At 49.8% G+C, this 27,284-nt stretch overlaps 2 protein-coding genes across 3 annotated transcripts in view; both read right to left on the minus strand.

The window, feature by feature from the left end:
• Positions 1–7,857, minus strand: part of HEG1 (heart development protein with EGF like domains 1) — a 95,538-nt gene extending 87,681 nt beyond the window's left edge. For both annotated transcript variants that reach the window (XM_066240752.1, XM_066240753.1), the window contains exon 1: positions 7,404–7,857. In XM_066240752.1, the coding sequence (XP_066096849.1) occupies positions 7,404–7,728 (325 nt within the window). In that variant the 5' untranslated portion in view covers positions 7,729–7,857. The remainder of the gene's footprint in view (positions 1–7,403) is intronic.
• Positions 7,858–16,529: 8,672 nt separating this feature from the next.
• Positions 16,530–27,284, minus strand: part of SLC12A8 (solute carrier family 12 member 8) — a 174,108-nt gene continuing 163,353 nt past the window's right edge. Inside the window, exon 14 of the mRNA XM_066241463.1 lies at positions 16,530–16,680. Coding sequence (XP_066097560.1) covers positions 16,677–16,680 — 4 coding nt within the window. The 3' untranslated portion in view covers positions 16,530–16,676. The remainder of the gene's footprint in view (positions 16,681–27,284) is intronic.

Here is a 27,284-nt window from a genome sequence, read left to right on the forward strand (position 1 = left end):
CCTCCGCTAAGACCCCGCCACGGAGCCCAGAAGACAGTCTGCCCTCCTGACTGCAGTTCTCACGGCGACTGTGCTCAGCGCTGTGGCCTTCCTTCTCTCCAGGCCTGAAACATCCACGCTTGTGCTGGCCTTCGGGCCTCTGTACTGGCTACCAGGTTGGTCCCACAACAGGCAGGCGACACCAGGTGCCAGTCTCCAGGACAGGAAAAAGTCTGACATGTATACAGAGTTGTCTGGTGTGATTGGAAGAGGGGAGTGGAGCAAGATGAGGCCAGAGGGCTGGCGGGGTCGGCTCCTGTGGACCATGCATTCGGCAGGGAGTCTGGAGTTTATTCTAAGTACAATGCAAAGTCCTTGGAGGGTTTTCAGCCCGAGAGTGAGGTAACCTGAATTACATTTTAAGACGATCACTTGGACTTCTGTGAGCAGGATTAGCGGAGAGCAGGAGAGCACACAGGGAAAGCAGAAAAGAGCAGTGCACACAAAGAAGGCAGATCTGTGATATGCTCTAGAAACAGAATACACTGGAGTTGCAAAAAGAAAAAAAAAGAAGATGTAGGGGGCGAGAAAAGAGAGGAATGGAGGGCAGCTTCCAGGCGATTTGTTGCAGTGACTAAGTGACGGTGCTGTCAACTTCTTACATGGGAAGAGTGGGAGACTGACAACAGGTTTGGGGTGGGCGTCAAGGGCGATGATTCTCTCTGACTTGCCCCTTCGTGTCCCTGTTAAACTGAGCCCAGGGAGGTCAATGCTGCCCCATCCTACACAGTGAGCAGGCTTCTTGCTACACTCTTAAAGGCTCCCCTAAACCTCTCAGAATCAAATCCAATGGCCTTCCCTCAGGCCTCATACTCCCCATCTCCCCTTTCCTTTTAACATGAGTAGTGCCCGGGTGAGATGACAAGTCCCAATAGACACATTAACCTGTGTGTACTTTCACAGACCGTCACATTCTGGCATAAACTGTGTGTACACTCAAGCCACCTGCCAATCCACAGGCCGGCCGGGACTGCCCAGCCCTTGCTGTGCCTTCAGGCCGGCTGGCTCCTTGGCAACGCCGCTTCCTTGCCCACTGTCCTCGCTGGATGTTCTCCACCCGGGCAGAGAGGCTTCCTCTTCTCTTGTGGCTTCGACCCCTCCAGGCTGCCTCTGCCCCAACTTCTCCCCAGGTCAGTGGCACATTCTCAACTGTCCACAGCATACTTCCACCGAGAAATGCTGCCACCCTGACTGTGAAAGCACTGGAAACCTGGGCAGATGAGTGCCTCTTACTTTCCCGTCACCCACCACCAGGCAGTCACGGGGTCCTCTTGCCATCACCCCACAGTCAAGTAGTCACTGGGTCGTCCTGCCTTACCCATTTTTTATTAAATGAGAGGCGGGGAGGCAGAGACAGACTCCCACATGCGACCAACTGGGATCCACCCAGCAAACCTCCAGGTGATGCTCTGCCCATCTGGAGCCATAGCTCTGTTGATCAGCAACCAAGCTATTTTAGTGCCTGAGGCAAGGCCATGAAGTAATCCTCAGTGCCTGGAGCCAACTTTGCTCAAACCATTCAAGCCATGTCTGCAGAAGAGGAAGAGAGAGAGAGATGGGAGAAAGGGGTGGAGAAGCAGATGGTCACTTCTCCTGTGTGCCCTGACTGGGAATCGAACCTGGAACTTCCACATGCCCAGCTAATTCTCTACCAATGAGCCAACTGGCCAGGGCCCTTCCTTACCCTTTTAAAGGGCCCTTGCATCTCTCCTTTTCAAGGTCCACCACCTCCATTCTAGCCTGTGCCCCGCTTTCGATCTTTTCTCACCAATGCAGCAATACAGTGCCTGCCAGCATTTGGTATTTATGAAATAACTATTGGCTGTCGTAAGGGTAGACCTGTCCGTAGTTCATCCATGGCACCCCAGTACCACGCACAAATGAAAAATGGACAAGCAAATCACACTGCTCCTTCCTCAAAAGCTACTGGGGTCTCCTCAATGCAATGTGACAAAAAACACATGCCTTCAACAGGACTCTAAAGCCCTCCGCCATCTGCCCTACCCTCCTTTCCAGTCTTGTCATCGATGACTCCAGTTATTCCGGAGCCTAACATCTCCCCAAGTCTTCTCCCTGCCCAGCCCCACCTTCCTGGCTGTTGACCATCTCCAGTTTAAAAATCTTGAGCTTTTTTACATTTGGGATTTTGCTGGTGCCATGCCCTCCTCCCCTCTCCGTCTATCCATACCCTAGTCAACTCTGTCCTTCGCTCTGAAGTTTCCCCAGACTACTCCCCGCCAGCAGCTTCTCCACCTCTGCATGCTGTAGCCCGTCTACCCACACCATTCCTTAGGTCTCTATGATCCTCTCGTGACATTCACTTGTGAATCACTAATACATCATTTCACATTTTAAAATTTTGATGTTTGTGTCCCCAAAAGACTGCCAGTTTGTGCCCCCAAAAGATGGCCCTGGGACCATCATAGATTTGCACTACAACCTCCATATCACCTGGAACACCCTTCTCGTACATCTAAAGAGCTCTTTAAATATTTCTTGATTTACCAATCAATCAAACGTGACACAGATTGAGACATCTGCCACATTTCAGCAAAAGAAGAGGGAAAAGACAGGATATGAAACATCTTTGTTTCCGTCTATATAAGATGAACAGTGAAAATAGAAGAGGGCACAGATGTTTAAAAAAAACACAATTTTACAGGATCTGAATAGGGGCACCACTTAACCTCTCCTCCTACCGAATAGCTATGCATAACAACGGCCTCATAATATCAGCCATGTTCTCAGGAGCGAGCTCTTTAAGAAAGCACCAATCCATTTTGATTTGGTTGATAATTAATGTAGCTACCTCTGACAACAATAACCTATGGATGGCATATAACTAGAGCATAATTCATAATCTCTATATAAAATACTATTTTATTTTGTTCAAGGACGTGGTCTTGAGCAATTTCCAAAAAAATTTTTATCTCTACCCTGCAGGTAGTCCCTATCACTGCTGTCATCTCATCCCGTCTCTCACCCTATCTCAGTCCCTACTCTCTAGAAGGGGCAAGAGCAAGGGACTGGAGAAGAGAGGGAGAGAGAATGAAGCACTGGAGAGGATCTTCGAGATCTAGAACAATTCTCACTCCATTTTACCAGTGGGAAAACTGAGCCTGCATGATACTGTGAAAAACGCAAATCAATTTGGTCAAATCGATTTAAATTCTGCCTCTTTCATTTACTGTGTGATCTAACCTCCCCAGGCTTCCGTTTCCATGACTGTATGAGGAGAAACAACACCTCTCACGGGATTGTTTTGAGGGTTAGCTGGGACAAGGACCAGGAAAGTTCCCACCACAGGTAGGTGCTCAAAGGCTTGAAGTCGAAAGAGGAACCAACACTAATTTCCTTCTCCGTTGCTTCCTTAGGATTCTTTTAAGGGAGAGACATGTACTACAGCCAAAACAGACCGTTGACACAATAAGGGCCTGGGGGCAGAGGGAAGCCACTGAAGGCTGTAAGTGGTTCGTGAAAACTCAACCGCCATCCGTTCTTTGCTCTCTTTCTGAGCGACTCAGAGACAAGTCAACTCGAAGAACACTGTTTCCAGTCAGCTGGGCAGAGCTGCTGGAAGGCAAAGGGGATCACTGGGAGGGCAGAGGCTCCTTCCCCTGCTCTCCAGGACAAGGAACGCAGTCACTGCCCAGCTGGGCACCCAGCACCTCTCATTCTCCCTCTGCCTACATCATTCAGCTCTTGGGCAGAAAAGAGCAGTTCAGCATTTGCACTCATGCCGAGGGGAACAATAAAAGGGTTTTTGCAAGGTTAAAAGGATGTGCCTTTTTCCCACACACAGGCATGGAGAGTCCCTTTCCCCACACCCCTTCTTCTTTTGGGGACACCCTCCATTAAAGCAAGCAGGCTTCTCAGGAATCCCCACCCCCACTCCTCCCGCCTTGGGCAGGACACAGGTGGTCAGACTCCTAGAAGAGAGCCCCTCTCCCTTCCCTGTGGGGCTGCCTCTTGCCCAGCCCGGGTCTTCACTGCCCTGTGTACTGGTTTTCCCAGCACCTAAAGCCAAATGAAGAAGTTGCCCACAAAGTTACAACAATTCAGGCGACAACTATGCAACAGCCCAGAAGGGGCTGGGCTCACAGCACTTCCTTTACTCTAGGGAGCCACATTTTTCTGAGATTATTATTCCTTGGGCTGGCTGCTCAGTTACTCAGCGTCATTTCCCCTTTGGGTGGGAAAGTTCTTTCCTTCTGCATTGATTTTCATTATGACTTAAGCCTCCCCCCCCCCCTTGACCTCCCCATCAGCAGATCTCACAATTAAAGCATGGCTTATAAATTGCAAAAAGTCAAGGCATATAAAAGTCAGCTTAGAATTGTGGCTTGGAAGCCCTGAGTACTTTAAAACACATACACACAGAAAGAGAGAGAGAGAGAGAGAGAGAAAGAGAGAGAGAGAGAGAGAGAGAACCTCCAGGACTTGCCATCCTCTCTAGCTCCACGGGCTGAGTTATCAGCAACAATTTCAACTGAACAGCCAGCAAGAGATCGGTGGGCACAAGAGCTTAACAATGGTTGTGGGGTGGGTTGGGGGTGGGCTGCTGTCCTGGGACTTGCAGTCTAATGCAGGACAATAACCCGCACACAGAATGCAAGTGTAGTTACTTAACAGTGAGACCCTTAAACTCTGTCAAGAGGAGGAAAGGGCGGGAAGTGGCCCCAGGGAAGAAAAGGATATCTCTGGTCCCTGCTGCTGATGCCTAAGCATTTGGAAGTCCAAGTCACGAGGGCCAGGCACTGACCACAAGCATCCCTGCAGAAGAAGGGGCTGAGGCAGTTTCCCCAACAATCAAATTAAACATTATTTGTAAGACCTCGGCCCATTACCAGCAGGAGGGAGCACCTCCCCAAACACAGAAACGGTGGTGCCCAGCCTGGACGGCCACCTGCCAGGGTGCTGAGAGGGCAGATACACACACGGGACACCATGTGAACCAGAGGGCCTGGACTGCTGCCCTGGTATATACCTGATTCTACCTTGTGAAACATGGTGACCAACCAAAAAGGGTCCAAAGAAAATTCTTGGAGGTTATTAGGAAGCTCAGACTCACTGAATTCAGGCAATGCTGGCTCTCTTGTTCTTTCTTTTCCCCTCTAAGTGACATTGTTTGAGCCATCACCAGAAAACAAGCAAAGGTTATACGTGAACCCTCAGTCAAGTTAGTGGTTTCTAGCAGTTTTCAATAACTAATCAATTTCTTCTCTTCCAATCTCAGGTTTTTAACATCACACTTGAGATCCAGCTTAGATCAGCAGAACAGCCGACTCCCTGGGCAGTTTTCATGGGGTCCCAGCAGAGACTGTTAGGTAAGAAGAGTTTCCAACTACTCGGCCTCCTCCCTGCCTGCTCTCTGGGACTCTCACATGCATTCCTCCAGATCTCAAGCACCTGAAGTCTCCATCACCCTCATCTCCCAAAATGAATCAAACTGGGAAGGTTGTAAAAGCCAAGACTAGCACTGTTACCTGCCAAACCCGTGGGGGAGGGTGGGCCACTTAGTGCAGAGGGGCGTCCCTTACTAGCAACAATGATCAGCCCCAATTCTTACCTGCTGAATCCCCTAAGTCAGTTTTTTCCACTGTCCTCTCCTGTAACACCTAGCTCTCTGTGACTAGCTCCTAGCTGTCTGTGACATGTTGCAATAAGAGAAGGAAAGAGACTCATGTGCCAGCTTCATCCAGCCAGAACACCCCCCCCCCCCAAAGCACCATTCCCCCCACCCACTTCCTAGGATGATCAGGGCTAAAGCTAAGAAAGCCTGATTACCAGCCACAGAAACCTGCTTTCAATTCCTGGTTGTCTCCTCTGACATGGCCACAGTCCCCTGAACTCCACAGAAAACACAAAATACTATAGTGTTCCTTAGTTACTTTTCTAGTGCAAGAAAGCCAGGAAATGTTCTCTTTTATGTTCTTAATTCCTTCCCGTGGAACTTAAAACAATGTGTGTTGTTAAATCATCTAAAATCGGAGCCACTAAGGGTGTGTCTCGCACAGGTCTTCTTTCTACTCTCCCTTCCTGTACTGTTCCTCAGCTCCTCAATCCTGTGCCAGTGATTTAGAAATCCACAAAGACAAGATATTCTGCAATGATGGGAGTACTAGTGAATATGGAGTTGAGTTTTTACTGGGGCATGTGATTTTTTAAAAACTTTTTTTGTTATTTAACTAGAAGACGCACCCCCAGATTCAACAAAGCAAGCTAACTTCTATACCACAAAGTTTGTGTGATATGAGAAACTTGAACAAAGTGTCAACTAAGAAGATGAAATCTTCTCAACCTTCACCTAAACTCCAAATCATCATCTAGTGTTAAAAGCAACCTTGCTTCTCCAGAATAACTCTGAGAGATCGTATATAATATATACATACGATCAGCCTGTGTCACTCGCAGGAAGGCACTGGCTAACACCACCACATTGCTGACTTTGTTCAAAGCACTTTTCATTATTTTTACTTTCATTTTGTCACATCATCACTAGGAGGCTAGGAGGAACAGGGATCATTCCTTCCATTTCACAGATGAAGAAACAGATCTAAACAGGTGACATTCCCAAGGTCACAATGCTATTATACGATACCTGTAGTGGGAATTTTACTTGGCCTTCTTCCAGATCTAAAGAAGGATCTGGATAAAAAGGACGGGAGGAAATTGGGCAAGCCCTCTGAGCAGTTGCTGAGGAAAGGGGGGAAAAGGCTCAGGGCCAGTCCTGTGTCAGCGTTTGCTCTGCAGGGATTCGTCCTTGCAACCCCTACCCCATCCTCCAAGTCCCTCTGCTCTTGGAATGAACCCGAGTAGTGTTTTGTTTCCAACTACATCCTTTGTCCTTTACCATATTCTAAGGGCTAGAATTCTTTAAAAATCAGTTATTCATGTCTGAAAGCCAGGCTCTGTATCTGGAGAGACCACTTCTCCATCTATAGGAAAAGACTGGAACTGGGGACCGGGCAGGCCAGAGGTTATCACTCCTAGAAGTGGTAGAGGCACTTTGGAAGGTTTAGGGGTTTTCTCTTTTCTTTTTCTTTCTTTTTTATAAAGGAAGGTGTGTGAATGGTGATAGTGGGGTTTGAGGTACACCATGGGAATTAAGTTTTCTTCCAAGGGAAGAGGGGGACGACACGATGGTCACACCCCCCAGTTCAGCCACCAGGAAATCCACTGCCCCCGCTCCTCGCTGCTCTCCCTCCCAGCCCGCCCTTAGGATCCCACAGACGCCCGGGTCAGCGAGCCCCCCGCCCGGGTCCAGCAGCGCGGAGGGCCTAGGGCAGGGGATGCGGCCCCAGGGCGCGCCCACGCCCCCAGCCGGAGGTTCGCTCGGCGCGCGGTCGCGGGCTCTCACTCACCCGCGCTCCCGCCTCGGGGGCCCCGGCCCGAGGGCCCCGGCCGTGCAGCGGCGTCCGGTGCGAGGACAGTCTGGTTGGGGCCGGGGGGCGCGGGCCCGCGGCGCTCCCGGGCCGGTCTGGGTGGCGGCGACTGCGGCTCGGGTTCGGGGCCGGGCTTGGGCGGCCGCGCCAGCCCCGCGCTGGGGAGAGGTTCCGCGCTCGGCTCGCCGCGGGCCCGGGAGTGCGGGTGGCCCCGCGTCCCGGGGGCCGCCGGCAGCAGCAGCAGCGGCAGCAGCAGCAGCAGCGGGAGCGGCGGCGGCCACCGCGAGGCGCGCGGCGAGGCCATGGTGGCGGCGCCCGCCCGCGCTCACATGCCCGGTGCGCGGGGAGGGCGCGGGGCGGCGCGGGTGCGAGGGAAGCGGGCGGCCGGTGCCGTGTGGGGCCGGGAAGTCGGCGAAGTGAGGCTGCGAGCGCGGTCCCCGCCTCAAAAGTTGTGGGGAGCCGCGGGGGGGGGGGGAGGTGGCCGGGGGCCGGGCGGGCCGCGGCGGAGGCGGCCCCGGCGCCGCTACATGCTAATTAGCTCGGGCGGGTCGCGGGGCGGGCAGCTCCTCCGTGGGTTGACATCACCCGCCGAGCGCGGCCGGGCAGGGCGGGGGCGGGGGAGAGGGCAGGAGGGGGCGGGGGCGGCGCCCGCAGAGCCGCGGGCTGAGGACCGCGGGGTGACAGCCACGGAGCTGGTCAACTATGGTCTCTTACACACACACTCACACACACACACACTCACACACACACACACTCACTCACTCACTACTATTGGTTTACCATAAGGAGAAAAATTAGAAAACCTGAGTCTTCCGAATCAGGAACCAGAATTTCACAACTCCTTAACGCACAATGAATCGGTGAAAAGCAGGTAGGTACTAGGTAATGCAATTACCAGTAACTAGATTTTACAAAGTGCTTCGATATGAGAGAGCAGTGGAATCTGTGCTCCTGCTCCCTATCTCGTGTTGTCACTACCCTTACTAATTTGAAGTGTCCTCCTCCACCCCAATACTCCCCCCCCCCCCAGTACTCCTCCCCAATACTCCTCTCCAGTGCTCCTCCAGGCCCCAGGGCTGGTGCTGCGTCTGCTGTTGCCAAGCCTAACACTCACCCTGCAGCCAGTGCGGGAGCCGTCCTTCACCGCGCCCTCTCCAGCCTGGATTCCATCCCCATTCGACCACTGCCTTTGGCTCACACCAGAGTTCTGCAGAAATGTCACCACCAGGACACCCAAACAGGCCGCAGGGAAAAGAAAACTGTGAATTCAGGCAAACTAGGGCAAACTCAATCAGGAAAAGAGCTACAGATCGCAAGTTCAACAAAAGGAGTCAGAGATCACTGAATTTTAAATTAGAAACCTTCAGGCGAGAGATTGAAAGATTTAGGGTAAACAGATTCTACTGGTAAATAAAGTCCCATATGTGTCCATATCCCCTGTCTTTCCAGTAAATAAATGATAAAATGTCTAAATGTTAGGGCTGCAAACCTCTTAATTTCTAGTTGAAGAGGGGCCAAATGGAAAATAACTTGCTCAAGATCCTGAGGCTAGACCCAAAGATTAAGGGGATTTATCTATGAATGGCCATGTGGCATCATTAATTTTGGTCCCATTATTCAGACAATGTCTCAACTAAAATGAAAACTGGAGCTTGTTGGGGATCTCGTCAGTTCCATTGGAGACCCCGGTCTGAGCATCGGATGCTCAGGAAACTCAGAGTGTGGACTTCCCTTTCAGATCTGTCTCTTCGCCCTATTCCTCTGCCCTCTGTTGACATCCAGAGCTCCAAAATTCACCTCCAGGAGAATGGACAGATCCTGGTGTCCAGCTGCTGATGGACCCAGCCCCACTTTCTGGTGATTCAGTCCAAAGTGAGTCACTGGGCAGAAATCATAAGGACGCTCTGTATAAACAAGCTCACCTTAAATAGGGGAGTGATGAGTGACAATTTGGTTTTATTTTGTTTTGTTGTTAAAGAACCACAAAAACCAACTTTCCAGAGCCCTCATGTGAAATTTCCAGGTCTTTCCAAGAAAGCACCCTACGACGATCCCCCTGTAAGTAACTTGGTTTGCTTTCATGGCCCCAGCTCAGCTTCTCAGGCTCCTGCTCTCATATTAACAGACAGAACTGCCCAACTGCCCAGACAAAACCAGACAAGCCCCAATAAACCAAGATACTGTGCTTAGAGGATCTGGTCACTGCCACTCCCTTCCTTCCTCAGACAACATTTCCCATAGCACAAGTTACCATCACAGGCACCCAGCAGTGTTCAAGGGTTTAACGCTCCTTACAGGCTTTTCATGTGGGTTCAGAGGTCCCACTGGAGACTCTGTCTTCATTATAAAGGCCCAAGGAGCAATGTGCACCTGCCGCATGTCCCTTCCCTGTAGGCGCCCACAGATTCAACTCTCTCAAATCTTCTCTCTAAATTCTAAGAGAAATGATCAAGCTCAAGTCAGTTGTGTTGGACTTAACTGGGGATGAAGAGGGAAAGGCACAGGAGAACCTGGAGAGATGGATCACAGTGAAGAGGGATCCCTGCACTTTTTCATCTCCTCCTAGGACGGAACAAGAGGAAACAGCAAGAGCGAGTTAGAAGCAGATAGAACCTTGGGAAGAGTAGTCAACTCTGTCTTAGAGCCCTTGCTTCTTGTCCTAACTTTACCACTGTTTAACAGTGTGATCTGGGCCTCAGTTTCCTTACTTGTAAAACAAAGATTGATCTCCTAGACCTAGGTGATTGGAAAGGAGTGCTCCAGCTCGTTTGTTTTAGGGATCAGTAAAGACCTTCTGACACGGTAGCGAGGATATACGAAACAGATGTCTAAGAACATTTGTAGCCTTTCCTTCCCGGAGACATAAAAACCCAGACAGGAATTTTGGTCATTTCAGATGGTTTAGAAGATGTCCTATATGGAGCCAGAGAGATAAATCAGATGACATCTTAGATCCATTCCAGCCCTGGGAGTTCATTGATCTAGAATGAAACAGGTGGGACGCAACCGCAGACCACATTTCTGAGCTGAGTTAGGAGTCAGGCAGTCCTACACCCCCCCCCAAGGTTGTGTGGGGACACTCCAAAGTGGTTGACAGTGACAGCAGCAGTGAGGCCAGTATCTCCACTACTCAGTACTGTATGTGGTCAGAGCTGTTGCAGGGGCTTTCCTGTCTCTACTTGCATTAATTAGACTGGTTTAGGCGAAGCTGCAGTAGCAAGTAGGCCCCCCAGATGCAGCAGCTTTCCTGATAGATGTTTTATTCTTCTTGTTCACTCAACAGCCTTAGACACTGATGTTCAGGTCAGTGGGGTGGCTCTTCACACAGCCTTTCAGAGATCCACACTATGGCCACTCTGCCATTGTCTAATGTATAGATGACTTCCGAAGTTGCCCTTAGAATTGACATCCCACTCGGCCAGAGATGAAAAGAAAGTGGAGATGTGAGCATGGGAGGTTTTGATGGATCAGGCCTGACAGTGGCATGCTTCACTTCCTCTTATATCCCACTGCAGAGAACATGGTCACATGGCTCACCAAACTGCAAAGGCATCTGGGAAATATAGTCTAGCCATAGAGGCTAAAAAGGGGAGAAGGGATTTAAGTAGACAGCAGTCTCTGCCCTACCACTCGGTATCAGTGGGGAAGGGAAAGGAAAAGAAGGGTAAAGGAGATTCATCAGTTTCCTCCTTCATAAAACAAGGGTGTTGAATCAGTGAGCCCTCAGGGCCCATCTGCTTTAACATTCTATGGTTCCAAGAGGTGATGACATGGGCTTCTGCACCAAAGAAAACAATCCTGCAGTCTTCTGCTGCAGCATGTGCTTGGCCTAAGCAGTCTTTCTCTGCCAACCGGTCTGGCTGGTGGACCCACAGAGAGGGCCTTGGGTTCTCCCAGAGTTCCTGAGCTGTTCTCAATCCTTGCCAAGCCAACTGATCTCTTTTGACCTCAGTCTCCCTAACTGTACAGTGGGAAGAAAAATATCATTACCCTTGCTGCTTCCCTGGGTTGGTCTGAGGACATGATGAGGTCATTGTTCGGAAGGCACCAGGAGCTTTTCTGACTGAAGTGCTCTCCACAATGCTTTTATTGTAACCAGAGCCTCTAATAGCACTGCATTCTGAACATGTTTGAAGTGTACCCAGTTCCTGGGGACAGTGGCCCTGAAGAATTGTGGCAGAATCTGTGGGTGGCATTGCCATGGCTGGGATGCAGTGGTTCCTGCATAATAAACAGTAAATTCACAGGACTAGGGTCCCTGAGGACTGGGAGATCAGTCATAGACACTTGGATTGAGCTTCATCTAGTGGTGGTGAGCTGGGCCAGGCATTGTGTCCTCTAGCCTGCTCCTCTGCTATGTGCTCATCGCCCTGTTACACCCGGATCTGTTTACTCATCCTCTCATCTGCTTGTCCCTTCCTACCCCCTCACTGTTGATTTCACTGTCAACCTCTTCAGAGTGTCCCCACACCCTCTTCTGAAGAGGTTAGCAATGCTTGACTCCTAACTTAGCCCAGAAATGTTGTGTGGTCTGACGTTACATCCCACCTGTTTTATTCTAGATCAATAAACTCCCAGGACTGCTTTCTGGGAAGTTCTATGCCATATTCATCTTTGTAACTCCAGGACCCAATATAGCAGCTTCTTTCTTTTATTTAGTCATTCAACTAATATTTACTAAGTGACTACTCTGTGCCTGGCACTGTGCTGGTATGGGGTGAGTCTCAGACCTCATGGAGCCTAAAGATTTGAAGAAGATAGACAGTAATCAAAAGAACATGAATGCAAAATTGTCGCTATGGAAAGTGCTCTAAAGCACAGCACTAGGGAGAGGGGTGTTAGGTTTCCCTGTAAACATGAGACTGAGCCATGATCTGAAAGCTTGTAGGACATTAATGTGTTAGCTATTAATCAGGAAAAGGAAAATGGGAAGAGTATTTGCAAAGGCCCTGAGGCAGGAGGGATTGAGATCAATGGAAAGGAACAAAAGAAAGTTAATATGACTGGAGCATGAAAGAGGGGGGAAGACTCATCTAGGAAAGAGAGTGAGGCTGGAGACTTTAATAGCAATCAGACTGGGCAGACCCTAATGGTCCATTTTAAAGACATTTGCTTTATCTTAAAAACTTAGAGAAGTCACTTTAAGGTTTTAAGTTAAGAAAGTAGGGTAAGATGGAAGTTGGAGGAGAGAAAGGGGTAAGGAGTAACAATTTGCAATTGGAAATTATCATTCTGGCTATGATATGGGGACTAATTTAGAAAGAAACAAGAGCTGATGCCTGAACTGCAAGTGAGTGCAAGTGAGAAATAATAATTCTTGGACAAGGATGATAAAAATGAATTCAAAGAAGCAAATGGGTTTGAGATTGTAGGAGGTAAAATCCACAAGACAAAAGAGAGGTAAAAGATTTCCTGAGTTTCTAGCTTTTGTGATTTAGATGCAGGGTGCTACCATTCACAAGAGAGGAAACAGTGGATGAGAACTCGATCTTTGAGGTCAAGATCATTAACTTTGTTTTGGACTTGGGTCTGGGGTAACTCTGAGATGTCCAGGTGACCATGTAAAATGTGCACTTAGATCTGCAGACATGGAGCTGGGAGGAGAGGGTCTAGTTCCAGGTCTAGATCTGCATACAAAGGAGGAAGATCACCTACGGAAGGGACTAGAGTCAAAAGGGCAGAAGAATAAACCCTGAGGGCAGATGGCTGGGGAGAAGAGACTGAGCCACAGAGGAAACTGGGAAGGAGCCATGAAGATGTGAGAGGAAACCCAGGAGATAGGCATGTCACTAGAGTAAAGAGAAGAGGTGTGGTTAACAGTATGTAATGTCATGGAAAGGTCAAGTGAGTGAAGATGGAAAATATCCATTGGTTTTAGCAACAGGGAAGTCACCTTACCATAACAGGAAAGGTGGCAATGGAGTGAGTGGAGCGGAAGCGACAATGGAGCAAGCTGGGAGGGTGGGAAGTGAGGAGACCAAGCTGGTGGAGAGAGTTTGGCTTTGAAGGGGAAGAGTGAGTTAGGAATGTAGGAGTAAAGAACTTTTTCTTGTTTTTAGTGAGACAATTTGAACATGGAAAGGGTCTCCTGGGGAGAGAGAAAATCAAAATGCTCAGAAAGAGAAGAGATGGTTAGCAGGATGAGGTTTCTGAGAAGCAGGAGTGGGTGGAATCTGTGGTATAGGTGGAGGGACTGGCTGGGGGGAGGGACGAGGAGAGGGTGGTACCGTAAAGGGGTCTGGATTTCCATCTGAGGACTTGAGAGGAGGACTTCAACTTTCCTTGGAATGTAGGCAGCAAGGATATTTGCTAAGAGCAGAGGGGCGGAAGGGGCGGGGCCTGAGGGAGTTGTCATTTTGAGGAACACAATAGACTCACTTTCCAGGACTGCTGTGATGGACCACCAACCACAAACTCAGTGACTCGCAACAACAGAAGTTTATCCTCTCACAGGTCTGGAGGCTGAAAGTCCAAAACCAGGGTGTCAGCAGGGCCATCCTCCTTCTGAAGGCTCTAGGAGGGAATTCTTCCTTGCCTCTTAATTTCTGGTGGGTCCTGGCAATCCTTGGTGTTCCTCGGCTTGTAGACACATCGCTCCAGTCTGTGTCTGGCTTTACCTGGCTTTCTTATAAGGACACCAGTCACTGGATTCAGGGCCCAGTCTAATTCAGTATGATATCATTTTAACTTGATCACATCCACAAAGATCTTTTTAAAATAAAGTCACCCTAACAGGTACCAGCAGTTAGGACTTGAACTTATCTTTTGGGAGATGCAGTTCCATCCACTACAATGAAGAAGTTGAGAAAGGGTCGTAGAGAGTGAGAGAAACGTGCTAGAACGCCAGCCCTGTCCAGGGCTCACAGAGGTTAGTGGGGCACGTCCACCAGCACCAGCTGTTCCCAACTTGCTCCTCTCTGCTGACCGGCATCCAGCGTCCTTGGCCTGAGCTGGGGCACCTCAGACTTCTCCCTTCTCCCTCTTCAGGGTAGATTCCTTCCCTCCAAGAACAAAGACTTCTGACCCTTCTTGACCTGTCCTCCCTTCCATATCAGTCTCCACATACCACTCGGTCCCTTTCTCTGCCCAGTGATACATCAAGAACCCCTGAAGACAGAAGCTGCCAAGCCAGCCCGGGCAGCACCTGGATTAGAACAGAGCAGAGTATTCGAGGCATCTGTGCAACATTTGCTGCACCTGCACTGTCTTGTTCAGAGCTCCCGGAAGCAGAGTGCCTTGGAATTTTGACAAAAGAACTGAAGAAATAAACCCATCTCCTTAATTTTGACCTCCCAAGATAAGCCTCACTGTCCCCTTTCTGGAATGTCAAGAATTGTTTCTTTTCCTTCAGGCTGAGCTGGGCTGTTGCTGGAGCCCAAGCCGAGGACCGCTTGCTGCTTCTCCACCAGCTGGTGCAGGGCTCCAGAGGCCTTTGCACTGGAGGCCAAGGTGAGAATACAAACACTACAATCGCTGCTAACGGGCTGGGACCTCCTCCAGGGAGGAAGGCTTGCTCATGGCTTGGCCAGGCTCCCACGCATCATGGACAGCAACCCTGAGTTCCAACTTAGACAGCTTGGGGTGGGTCCTCAAATGACCTTCCGTTTCTTGTCTGCCCATCTGAGAGGACCGTTTCGTTCCAAACAACATTCCTCTGATAAAATCGGTTACGTACTGTAAACGTCAATGGGCCAGGAACATTCTCCACCTCAACAGAATTCTGATAAAGTGGTCTTATTGTGCAAAAACCTTCCAGCGTGAAAAATCTTCCCTATAGCAAGCAAATTCTTGAGATGCCAGGCCCCTGGGCAAAGTGGTCAGGGCCCTCTGTCAGGAGAGAAAGCCCAGAGGTGAAGTCCCCACTGCGGGCAGAGGGGTCTGGGGTTTCAGACATCATTTCATTCAGTCAGTCAGTCAACATGTATTTGACGAGCTCTTTCCAAGTGCCAGTTCCTGATCCAAAGTCACTGGGAGGGCAGGGTCTTCCCGTGACTGCACAGCTCCCCTGCCTTTCAAAAGCCGGTGCCCACTTGCTCCCCTCACACAGTCCAGGTTAGTAGTCAGGTAAAACATCACCACTCTCACCTCTAATCCAGATTCCCCTCCCCCTGGCTGCTCCTTTCTGTGAAGTTGGGCGTTTTTCCTCTTCCTCGCTGTGCCCCACTGGGCCTCCCATTCCCTTGGCCTCTCTCTGTATCCCCTCTGTTCCCAGGAGTCTCCCTGCGGGCTGCTTCTCAGTATCTGTCTCTGCTTTCCTCCCCGTCCCGCTTTGCATCGCTGAGCGCTGCTGGCCCGTCCCTTTCTCTCCCTCTCCACCAGGCTCTCTTCCTCTCTTTGTACGGCTTTCTCCCAAGCAACTCACCCTCCTTTTCCCCCTTCTTTTTTCTGTTTCTTCTCTTTAACAAACTGTTATACAGAACTAAATGGTGCTTTATTATTATTATTATTGTGAAATAAACTTTTACATTCTCGGGGTTTTAATTTTTAAATTGTTTGAAGATTATGTGGACTTCTCTGTGTTATCTGAATTTCTTGCAAGAGTATGAGCAGCTATTTAAGGCTTTTGTATTGACCTGTGATGTATGCAGAGAAAGAGCAACGTGCACCTGTAGAGGGCCAAAGCGTGCCGTGTGCAGCTCAGCGTTTGTCACTAACAGAACGTCAGTGGTTCGTACTCGGGTGGGAAGGTGCCCACGTTTCCCTGCAGTCATATCTGTGATCATTCTCCCCACGAATCATCACTATCCTGGCTCCTCTCAGCATAGATTAGTATGTTTTGATAAAATACAAAATACCTGGCTTTGTATTTTATATCAACAGAATGTGTAGTATGTCCTCTTTTGTTTCTAGCTTCTATTGCTCAGCATAGTGAGGGTGAGATTCACTCATATTGTTTCACACAGTAATAGGCTCTTTATTCTCCTAGTTGATGGTACCCATGATCGGGCTAGGACACCATTTATTTTCCCTTCTGTTGTTAATGACCATTTAACAGCTATTACAAATAGCACTGCCATTAACATTCATGTATGTGTCTTTTGAAGAGCCTTGAAATCTAGGTATGTATTACTTTTATAATCAGGAAAGAAATCTATTTCCATTCGGGAAGATGGAGATGGATGGCCAAGTGGGATGTTTCACAAACGGTCTCTAGAGGAGGAAGCAGAACACACGAGTTCTTGTTCTGCCTTCTCTGTTCTCCAGTTCCACAACTTTGAGCCGATCAGTTAACCTCAGTGAGTCTCAGTTTCTTCATCTGCAAAAGATATAATATCTGCCATTGGTAGGTATTACTACCTCATGGAGTAACTGACAATCAAATAAGATGACGGGTATGAGGAAAAATGTCATGCAAAAATAAAGTACATTATTTTATTAAAGAAGAAATTAAGCCTGATGTAGTGGATAGAGCATCGGACTGGGATGCAGAGGACTCAGGTTCGAAACCCTGAGGTCACCGGCTTGAGCACAGGCTCACTAGCTTGAGCGCGGGGGTGCTGGCTTGAACGTGGGGTCATAGATATGACCCCATGGTTGCTTGCTTGAGCCCAAAGGTCACTGGCTTGAGCCCAAGATGGCTGGCTTGAGCAAGGGGTCACTTGCTTTGCTGTAGCCCCCCTGGTCAAGGCACATATGAGAAAGCAATCAATGAATAACTAAGGTGTTGCAATGAAGAATTGATGCTTCTCATCTCTCTCCCTTCCTGTCTGTCTATCCCTATCTGTCTCTCTCTCTGTCTCTCTCTGTCTCTGTCAAAAAAAAAGAAAAAAGAAAAAAATTAAATAACAGTTACATTATGGAGCTGTTGATTTATCTGTTTCTAAATTTTTAAAATAAAAATAGAACCTGTGGCTTTCATTAAACAAATAATTTCACCAATCTTTGACCCACTCACTGTGGGCAATAAAAGATAACTAAATAAATAATAAATGTCTCAAAATGTCCCGTTTCTAAAGGTCTCAGTTTCACATGAAGAAGTGGGAACATGTGGCCTATGACATCTTTTGCCCCTTCCAAGCAAGTGACCTTAGTTTATAACAGTTGGGGGACCGTGGTCTAGATAAGCAACAACAACAAAAACCCCTGTCTGAGTTGTAGGGACCCAAGACCAGACTCAGCGCCCACCCCCAACCCCCCAAGGGATAGCACCATGCCCAAAGAGGACACACAGAAGGCCAGGACTGGACTCATCTTCAGATACCAGCTCAGGGCGCTGTCCACTACCCTGCGTCAGAAGGAGAGACTCAGACAAGACTGTGGGACAGGAAACAGGGCCACATGTCTGCTGGCCGGCAGAGCAAATCTAAGGCCCTGTGCTCTCTGCCAACACAAGGTCATTTGTTACTGTAGGGAAGCTGGTGAGGTCCATACACCGGTGTGGAGGCAGGCTAGGCACCTGCCACCAGCTCCCACCCAATTCTTTCTCCCAGCCCAACCCAAACAAACCCTGTCTTCTGAGGGTCCGGCCCTGCAGCTCCCACTGCACTGGCATCCCTGCACTTGGCCTCTGAGGATGCAAAGCTGCAGGGTCCCTGCCCTCATCTGCGCTGGGGAAGCGTGCCCTTAATGGGAGAGAGCAATTCCGGAAGGAGGCCACGCGTGCGAGAGGGGCTCTGAGCGGCAACTTGCGAGGAGATGTAGAAACCAATGAGAGCCCTGAAAACTAGGCACTAATTACACTAGTGATTCTCAGCCCGGCTGGACACCGGAATTGGCACTAGTGATTCTCAGCCCGGCTGGACACCGGAATTGGCACTAGTGATTCTCAGCCCGGCTGGACACCGGAATTGGCACTAGTGATTCTCAGCCCCGGCTAGGCACTGGGATTGGCACTAGTGATTCTCAGCCTGGCTGGGCACTGGAATTGGCACTAGTGATTCTCAGCCCCGGCTAGGCACTGGGATTGGCACTAGTGATTCTCAGCCTGGCTGGGCACTGGAATTGGCACTAGTGATTCTCAGCCCGGCTGGACACTGGAATTGGCACTAGTGATTCTCAGCCCGGCTGGACACTGGAATTGGCACTAGTGATTCTCAGCCCCGGCTGGGCACTGGGATTGGCACTAGTGATTCTCAGCCCCGGCTGGGCACTGGAATTGGCACTAGTGATTCTCAGCCCCGGCTGGACACTGGAATTGGCACTAGTGATTCTCAGCCCGGCTGGACACTGGAATTGGCACTAGTGATTCTCAGCCCCGGCTGGGCACTGGGATTGGCACTAGTGATTCTCAGCCCGGCTGGACACTGGAATTGGCACTAGTGATTCTCAGCCCGGCTGGACACTGGAATTGGCACTAGTGATTCTCAGCCCGGCTGGACACTGGAATTGGCACTAGTGATTCTCAGCCCGGCTGGACACTGGAATTGGCACTAGTGATTCTCAGCCCGGCTGGACACTGGAATTGGCACTAGTGATTCTCAGCCCCGGCTGGGCACTGGGATTGGCACTAGTGATTCTCAGCCCGGCTGGACACTGGAATTGGCACTAGTGATTCTCAGCCCGGCTGGACACTGGAATTGGCACTAGTGATTCTCAGCCCGGCTGGACACTGGAATTGGCACTAGTGATTCTCAGCCCGGCTGGACACTGGTATTGGCCAGAGAGTGTAACAAAAGGTCAGTGCTGGATCCCACCTGCATAATGAGAATCTCTGGCCATCAGTGTGCTTTGAAAGCTCTCCAGGTGATTCTAATGTGCAGCCTGGGTTGAAAACCACTGCCTTATGACCCAATGATTCCACTTCTGGGAATTTATCCAAAGAAATCCAAAAGACCAAGGTGAAAGAATATATGCACCCTGTGCTCACTGCAGTGCTATTTACAATGACAAAGCCAAGATCTGAAACAGCCCAAGTGCCCATCAGTATATGAGTGGATAAAAAAGCTGTGGTACATTTATACAATGGAATACTACACGGCCATAAAAAAGAAGGAAATCTGACCCTTTGTGACAGCATGGATAGACCCAGAGAGCATTAAGCTACGTGAAATCAGCCGGTCAGAGAAAGACAAGTGCCATATGGTTTACTCATATGTGGAATCTAATGAACAGAATAAACAAACAAGCAAAATAGAGACAGACTTAAAGATAGAAATCAGACTGACAACTGCTAGGGGTAAAGGCTGGGTGAGGGGAGTAGAGGGATTGAGCAAAAAAGGAGAAAAATTCATAATCACGGACAACAGTGTGGTGAATGTGGGATGGAGGAGGGGGAGGTGAGTAGGGGGATAAATGGTGATGGATGAAGAACTTGACTTGGGAGGATGAACCCACAATATGGTGTACAGAGATGTGTTGTAGTATTTGGCACCTGAAACCTGTATAATTATGTTAACCAGTGTCACTCCAATAAATTTAATTTAAAAAAGAAAACCACCATCTTAAACTTATCACAGTTGGAAACAGAGATGCAGCGTAAATGTTGGGTCCACATTTGAAGGCAAGGGACGGAGGGGTGAGAGGGGCCAGGAACTGAAAGAAGATGCAGGGAGCCCTAGGCAGATGACATGCTTTATTGGGTGGCGGCGACAGCCAGACGTAGTACTGTGGTAGCAGCTTGATGCAGCGTGCAGGAGTTTTATAGTAAATCAAACAAAAGTGGCACCAAGCCATGATTACAGAGAGGTTACATAAGTGAAGGTTACATAAGGTGGATGTGCATGCATACTGTCCCTGCCCATCTCCCTTAGGTCATGCATGGCCAGATTTGAAGTAGCAGATCTGTCCACACTGACTGCATCTTGTGTAGGCTATTTGCCAATTATGGGGAGACCAGCTTCTCCACAGTAAGCTTTTAGGGTAGAGGAACATGATCAAAGTGGCTACTTGATGAGCATTTATTGAGTACCTACTGTGTACCAGCAGGCTTGTGCTCTTGGTACATAGAGATGAGAAAGATCTGTGGAGTCCCTACCCTCAACTAGCCAGCAGGTTAGGATAAGAAACAGCTCCATAATAAGTATACTGTAAAATATTTTAATGTAAGTATGAACGAAGTGCTCTAAGAACATTGAGGGTTTTCTGGAAAGCTTTCTTAGTGATGTGACATTAGAATTCATTCCTGAAGGAGTTTACCAAGCAAAGAAACAGAGAAGAACATTTTTAAGTGGGAAAAAGTAATGCACAGGTGCTGAGTCTTACAGAGACCCACTGTGTTGTGTGTAATGAGGAGCATGGGGAGAGGACTCTGGAAGGAATGTCAAAGGCAAACACCAAGGGCCCAATTCTATTAGAAGAGTGAGAGGGAGGGAGGGAGGCCGCTCAGGAGCCACGGCAGTGACCCAGATGTGAAGTGATGAAGGCCTGGACTTAGGAACAGAAGGTGGGAATGAGGAAGACAGAAACCCAAGAGATAGTTCTAAAACAGGCACCAGGGTGAATCTGGTAATAGAATAGCTGTAAGGAGAGCAAAGTGTGTGTGTTTGTGTGTGTGTGTGTGTGTGTGTGTGTGTGAGAGAGAGAGAGAGAGAGAGAGAGAGAGAGAGATATGCAAAAATGACCTCATAGTATGCTTTTAGACAGTAGGAGAACAAGATCACCTAGCATTAGCCAAGATGGGCTTGCTGGGTAGATTACATGAGTTTCACTTAACTCGAAGACATCCACTGGAGAGTATCCAAAAGGCTAGCTGGAGGGCAGCAGCTGGAGTGTAGAGGGTGAGGAGGGAATGTATAAAAGTGAGATACCCAGAGACAAACCATCTCTACTAGGCGTCTGGCAGAGAAAGAAAAATGGATGGCACCTGGCAGAGCAGGCACAGGTGTATATTTATTGAGACTGGCCTGTGTGTGGGTGGTGACAGGGGGAAGGAGGGGAAACAGATCAATGAGGAGCTAGGTCCATAGTGTGTCAGAGTATGGCCTCTAGCAAAGGAGGAGTGTTTACCTTTAGGAAGGAGAGGCCTTCCTTAATGGGGATACAGATGTCTGAGAAAACTCCTTCCCAAGAACTGGATCCAGATCAAAACCCTCTAAAGCAGGGTCCAGGAAATCTTTTCCATAAAGAGCCAGCCAGTTGATGTTTTAGGTTTTGTGGGCCATATGGTCTCTCTCTCAACTACTCAACTCTGTGGCTGTGCAAAAGCAACCAGAGACAGTATGTGAACGAGAGGGTATGGCTGTGTTGTGAAAACTTTATTTTCTAAAACAGGCAGTGGTTAAAATGGTTCATTTTATTTTGTGTGAATTTTACCTCAGTTAAGACATTTTAAAAATATTATAAAAAACCAGACACTGGGCTTGATTTGGTCCAGGGGTGATAGTTGGCCCATACCATCTCTAGAGGTGAAGGGGGAGAGCAGTTGGGGACTTACAGAGAGAAGATACGGTCTATGCTGGCCTCTCTGGGGACTGTGAAGAGTGATCAGGAGAGATCTGAGTTCAAATCCAGCTCTGCCACTAACTAGCTGTGTGACCTTGAGTAAGTTATTTAACTTTCCTGAGCCTCTGTTTCTTATCTGCAATATGGGGAAAATAACACACCTTCCTCACTGAGTTGTTCTGAGAATCAAATGAGACAGTGAATATGAGTGTCGAGCATAATGCCTGGTTCAATACAGAGATACAGAGTTTCTTTTTTTTTTTTTGTATTTTTCTGAAGCTGGAAACGGGGAGAGACAGTCAGACAGACTCCTGCATACGCCCGACCGGGATCCACCCGGCACGCCCACCAGGGGCGACGCTCTGCCCACCAGGGGGCGATGCTCTGCCCCTCAGGGGCGTCACTCTGCCGCGACCAGAGCCACTCTAGCGCCTGGGGCAGAGGCCAAGGAGCCATTTCCAGAGCCCGGGCCATCTTTGTTCCAATGGAGCCTTGGCTGCGGGAGGGGAAGAGAGAGACAGAGAGGAAGGGGTGGGGTGGAGAAGCAAATGGGCGCTTCTCCTATGTGCCCTGGCCGGGAATCGAACCCGGGTCCCCCGCACGCCAGGCCGACGCTCTACCACTGAGCCAACCGGCCAGGGCCCAATACAGAGTTTCTTATTGAATTTTTAAGGACTGACTACGAATTGCAGGATCACAGCTGCAAATAAGTACTGTAACCGTGGAGCCCAGGCAGTGCTCTGATCGGGTCCCTGAATGACAGTGTAGAGCTCCCCACTTTCTTCTGATTTGTACCAGCCTGAAACACAAGCCAGAAAGAAATGTAGAAAGTGCCAAGTCACTGAGATTTAGGGGCTGTTTGTTGCAGCAGCAAACCCACCCTGACTAATACAGACACACATATAGTTACACACAGGTGCCCATCTGACAAGCAGCTCAATTAAAAATTGACACTGCCATTCGGAGCATCCCCCCTGTGACTTTCAGTTTGGGGTTCATATCTGAAAGCACACTTGTTTTCTCCAACTCAGCCTCTTACCACATATGGTGAATGTCACATCAGCACAGATCAGCACTCATCGAGCCCTCCTGCTGGCTGCCGAGGGATGACTGCTAATCCTTTGAAATGCCACTCACCCTCAGGGCTTCCCAAAGTGAATCTGACGTAGACCACATGGCCCAGATTTTAAGCCAGGCTTCACATTTGGTGAGACCAGCTTTCTTTTATGGAGTGTCTTCTCTAACGGACACAGTCAGTAAAGTGCACACATGTGCACGCCCCCACACACACACTCACAGGTGTGTTTTTTAAGAAACAGTAAAATAGGCTAAAAACCCAGGCGCTCTATTATTTTAGAGACTCCCATTTAGAAAACTGCTTTTGCATCTTTTAGAAGAAGGCTGTGGCTACCTTCACCTCAATGACTGTCAATTGCTACCTGTCCTCCACTCACCCCAGCCCATCAGGCTAGGGAACAGAAAAAGTACACCAGCCTTGATCCTGTGAAATGGGCTGCGTGCCCAGGAGCACAGCCAACTGGGGACCCCCTGATGCTGGTGGGTCTTTCATGCCATCTGCTTTGCCTCTTATTTGAACGTGACTTTCCTCCCCAAAAGAGTACCTTGTCAAGAGTCAGGGCTTATGTCTGCACTTGCTGCCTCCACCCAACAAACCAGCATCTATTTCCGCTTGTGAGCCTCCTCCCCCGGAGCCAGGTACCTCTCCCAGGCGCAAGGGTGCTCTGCGGCACGAGGTGAGCAGACTCCTGTGTTCCCTTGTCTGCAGAGCAGTGCAAACAGTATGGAACAATCCACCGCCTGGGCAGACATCACATCTGATCCTCTCCTCCTGGGCATCTATGTGAACATCGAGGGCGTGAGACATGGAAATAGTAGGTTATTTGCTCTTTAAGCCTTGGTTCAAAAGAACCAGAGAGTGGGTAAGGTTTTTGTGTGGGTTTTGTTTGTTTTGATGTTTAGGAAAAATCCCTAAGGCTCTGGGAAGGGAAGGGAGAAGACTAGGAGAGGAGATCTAGGGAAGTGGCAAAATGAATGCAATAAAGCAAAGGTGTGGGGGAGGCAGAGTTGAAATGGTGATCATGTGGCAGCTCTGGACAGTCCTCCTCACTCTGACTGGGCAGTCACAGACTTCCTGCTGCTGGCTAGTGAAGGTGTCCCACAGTCTGTGGCTGAAGGAGGCAGCGTGGCCTGCTGAAGCGGTAGGACTCCGCTCTGCTCCGAAATTTCAGGCTAGAGGTGCCAAGAATCACTGCAGTTTCTTTCTTTCTCTCTCCCTCCTTCCTTCCCTCCTTCCTTCCCTCCCTCCCTCCCTTCCTTCCTTCCTTCCTTCCTTCCTTCCTTCCTTCCTTCCTTCCTTCCTTCTTTCCTTCCTTCCTTCCTTCCTTCCTTCCTTCCTTCCTTCCTTCGCTCCTTCCTTCCTGCCCTCCCTCCCTCCCTTCCCTCCTTCCTTTCTTCCTTCCCTCCCTCCCTCCCTCCCTCCCTCCCTCCCTCCCTTCCTTCCTTCCTTCCTTCCTTCCTTCCTTCCTTCCTTCCTTCCTTCCTTCCTTCCTTCCTCTGTTCCCACAGGAAGTGGCACAGAGTCAGCAGGGGTGGTAGGAGAACACTTTTATGACACCTCCTCCACCTTCATTTCCTCCCCCCAAATGTGAGTGTCATTTTATTTAGTGCTCACAACTCCACTTGGAGGCAGACAGGATTATAATTCCCATTGTATAGAGAAGGAAATCAAGGCTCAGTGAGGTTGAGAAGCCTACCCAAGAGCACAGAGCCAGTACGGGGTAGAGCCAGGCTTCAGAGACTTTCATCCCCCAAACCCATGAGTTTGCAACTATTTACCAAACTACTTCTCAGGTGAGCCCCCTTAAAAGTCACAGGGAGGAGGCCCTGGCTGGTTGGCTCAGCAGTCGAGTGTCGGCCTGGCGTGCGGGGGACCCGGGTTCGATTCCCGGCCAGGGCACATAGGAGAGGTGCCCATTTGCTTTTCCACCTCCCCCCTCCTTCCTCTCTGTCTCTCTCTTCCCCTCCCGCAGCCAAGGCTCCATTGGAGCAAAGATGGCCCGGGCGCTGGGGATGGCTCCTTGGCCTCTTCCCCAGGCGCTAGAGTGGCTCTGGTCGCAACATGGCGACGCCCAGGATGGGCAGAGCATCGCCCCCTGGTGGGCGTGCCGGGTGGATCCCGGTTGGGCGCATGCGGGAGTCTGTCTGACTGTCTCTTCCCGTTTCCAGCTTCAGAAAACGAAAGAAAAAAAAAAAAAGTCACAGGGAGGAAGAAGAGGCTGAAGGTAGGATATACATTCTCTTGATTTGGCCCTTTTTTCTCCTTTGTCTTTGTTCACCTCGCTCCCTTGTTTCACAAGTCTTTCCATATCCTCTGCCCAATCTGGTTCAAAACCCCCTTCCTCACGCCTCCTCAGCACCAGGGATGCAGCAGGCAGCGTGTGGTTGGCTGCGGCCGCCCGGCCAGTTCCCTGTGCGTCTCCACTGTCTCCCCCAACCACCCAGCCTCCAGGTCAAGATGGCCAGCTCCTTGCCCCCAGGCCCTGTGAACTGTTGCTTATATTGCAAAAGGAACTTTGCAAATATGATTAAGTTAGGGCCCTTGAGTTGTGGAGATTATGCTGGATCATCGTGTGCCCCATCTAATCACACGGGTCCTTAGAAGCAGAAGAGGGAAGCAGGAGAGTTCGAGCAGACGTGATGACAGAGGCAGAGGCGAGTCCGTCGCTGATGGCTGGCTTTGAAGATGGGACAGGCCACCCCCAAGGAATACAGGCAGCCTCTGGAAACTGGAAGAAGCAAGGCACAGGTTCTCCTGAGATCCCCCAGAGGGAACCCATCTTGATTTGAGCCCAGTGAGACCCATTTCAGATTCTGACCTCTAGAACTGTAGGAGAATACACAGTGTTCTAAGCCACTAAATGCGTGGTCACTTGTTAGAGCAGCAGCAGGAAACGAATGCATCAGTACAGTGCATTCTGTCTCTCTGTTCTCACCTCCACACTGCCCCACCACCCCGACAACTCACACACACAGACTGCTGACTGGTAGGATGGTAGTCCACATGCATGGGGGCTTCCTGAACCCCAAGTGCCTGGGCCTGCCCCTGCAGAGGTCCAGCTGGCTCCTCGGGCTCTCTCCGCACTTGCTCTGACCTCAGGAGCTGGAGCCCTCACGGCTCCCTGCCCCCTCTCCAGGGAAGGAAAGTAGAAACAGCCCTGTGTGTTTCAGGGAAAGGGTGGATCAGAAGCTGGATTGTTCCTGAGCCTGGATCACGCTCACTTAGTTCTTATAAAGGTCTTCTGATAAATCCCCATAAAACATTGGGTGGATTTTTGCTATCATACTTCAGCCTTTCCTCCTCATTCTCACAGCACACAGATTGGGGCACAAACCCCCTCAGGCTCTGGCCCGTGTCTGTCTGATACTCCTCTTGTCTCACACTGCCACATCCCGATGACCCCGAAACCCTCAAGTACCTGTTAGCCCCCACACACCTTTGATCACACTGCCCCTCTGGTGGGAACACCCTGGCCCTCCTCTCTGCCGAGCCAACCAGGGTGCAGACATCTCCTTCTTAAGAGAGCCCTCCCTCGCCGCTCTCAGAGTGGCTCGGGGCAGGTGTCTGACTCTGTCACTGCTCTCCCTGCTCCTGGGGTCCCTTCAGTTCTCCTCACTTTCCTCCTCTGCCCACGGAGAGGATTGAATCACCACCCAAACTCACCACAACCGCCATAGCAGAGGCAGAGGCAGAGGGAACACTTCCACCCTCACCCCACCCTGTTATCCCTCCATGGGAGGGCGGGTGATTTGATTGTTAGAGCTAGGGCCACGTTTCGCCGGTGCACAGGACCCGGCATTGAAAGTTTACATGTGGCCACCCTATGATCTCTGCCCTTCTGCTACTGGTGATGAGGTCAGCTGGTAAACCTCTCTCTTGATTCTAGCTTCTCATCCAAAGGTCTTTGGGAGAAAAGTATTCTTAGGTTCAAGAGAAGGAGAGTTAGACACTACAGGCCTTGTTTCAACCTCCTGTCCTCAGCTGTGTTCTCCCTCGCACCCTGTCCAAGTATTAATACATAAACTGGCACACTGTTTTCCACCCTTACACACACTCCCAGTCAGAAACCGAGGGCAAGGAAGGGTGACGAAGTCCTGAGCCTCAGACCACACTCATTTATAATCTTTAGTGCAGGATGCACCCTATTGGGTAGGTTAGAGGACTTGGTAGCACACATCTGAAAAAATGACCTCTGTTCCGGTTCCCAGCCCCGAGTTCAAGAATGCTCTGGAACTGGGCTGTACTGACCCTGAAGGTTTGAGGGGAGTGGCTGAAGAGTTCATTTCTGCCTCAATGGCCTGTGGTCATATATTTACATTATAAAGCTCTGAGATTGGTGAGATATACCTGGCTCAGGTGAGGTGGTCTTGGGCATGTGTACTGTTGCTCCAATCATGGATAAGTGGATTGGTATGATCAATGACTGAATGGATGAATCAATAGATGAGTGGGTAGGTGGATGA

The sequence above is a fragment of the Saccopteryx bilineata genome, chromosome 8 (assembly GCF_036850765.1).
Source record: "Saccopteryx bilineata isolate mSacBil1 chromosome 8, mSacBil1_pri_phased_curated, whole genome shotgun sequence".
NCBI lineage: Eukaryota > Metazoa > Chordata > Mammalia > Chiroptera > Emballonuridae > Saccopteryx > Saccopteryx bilineata.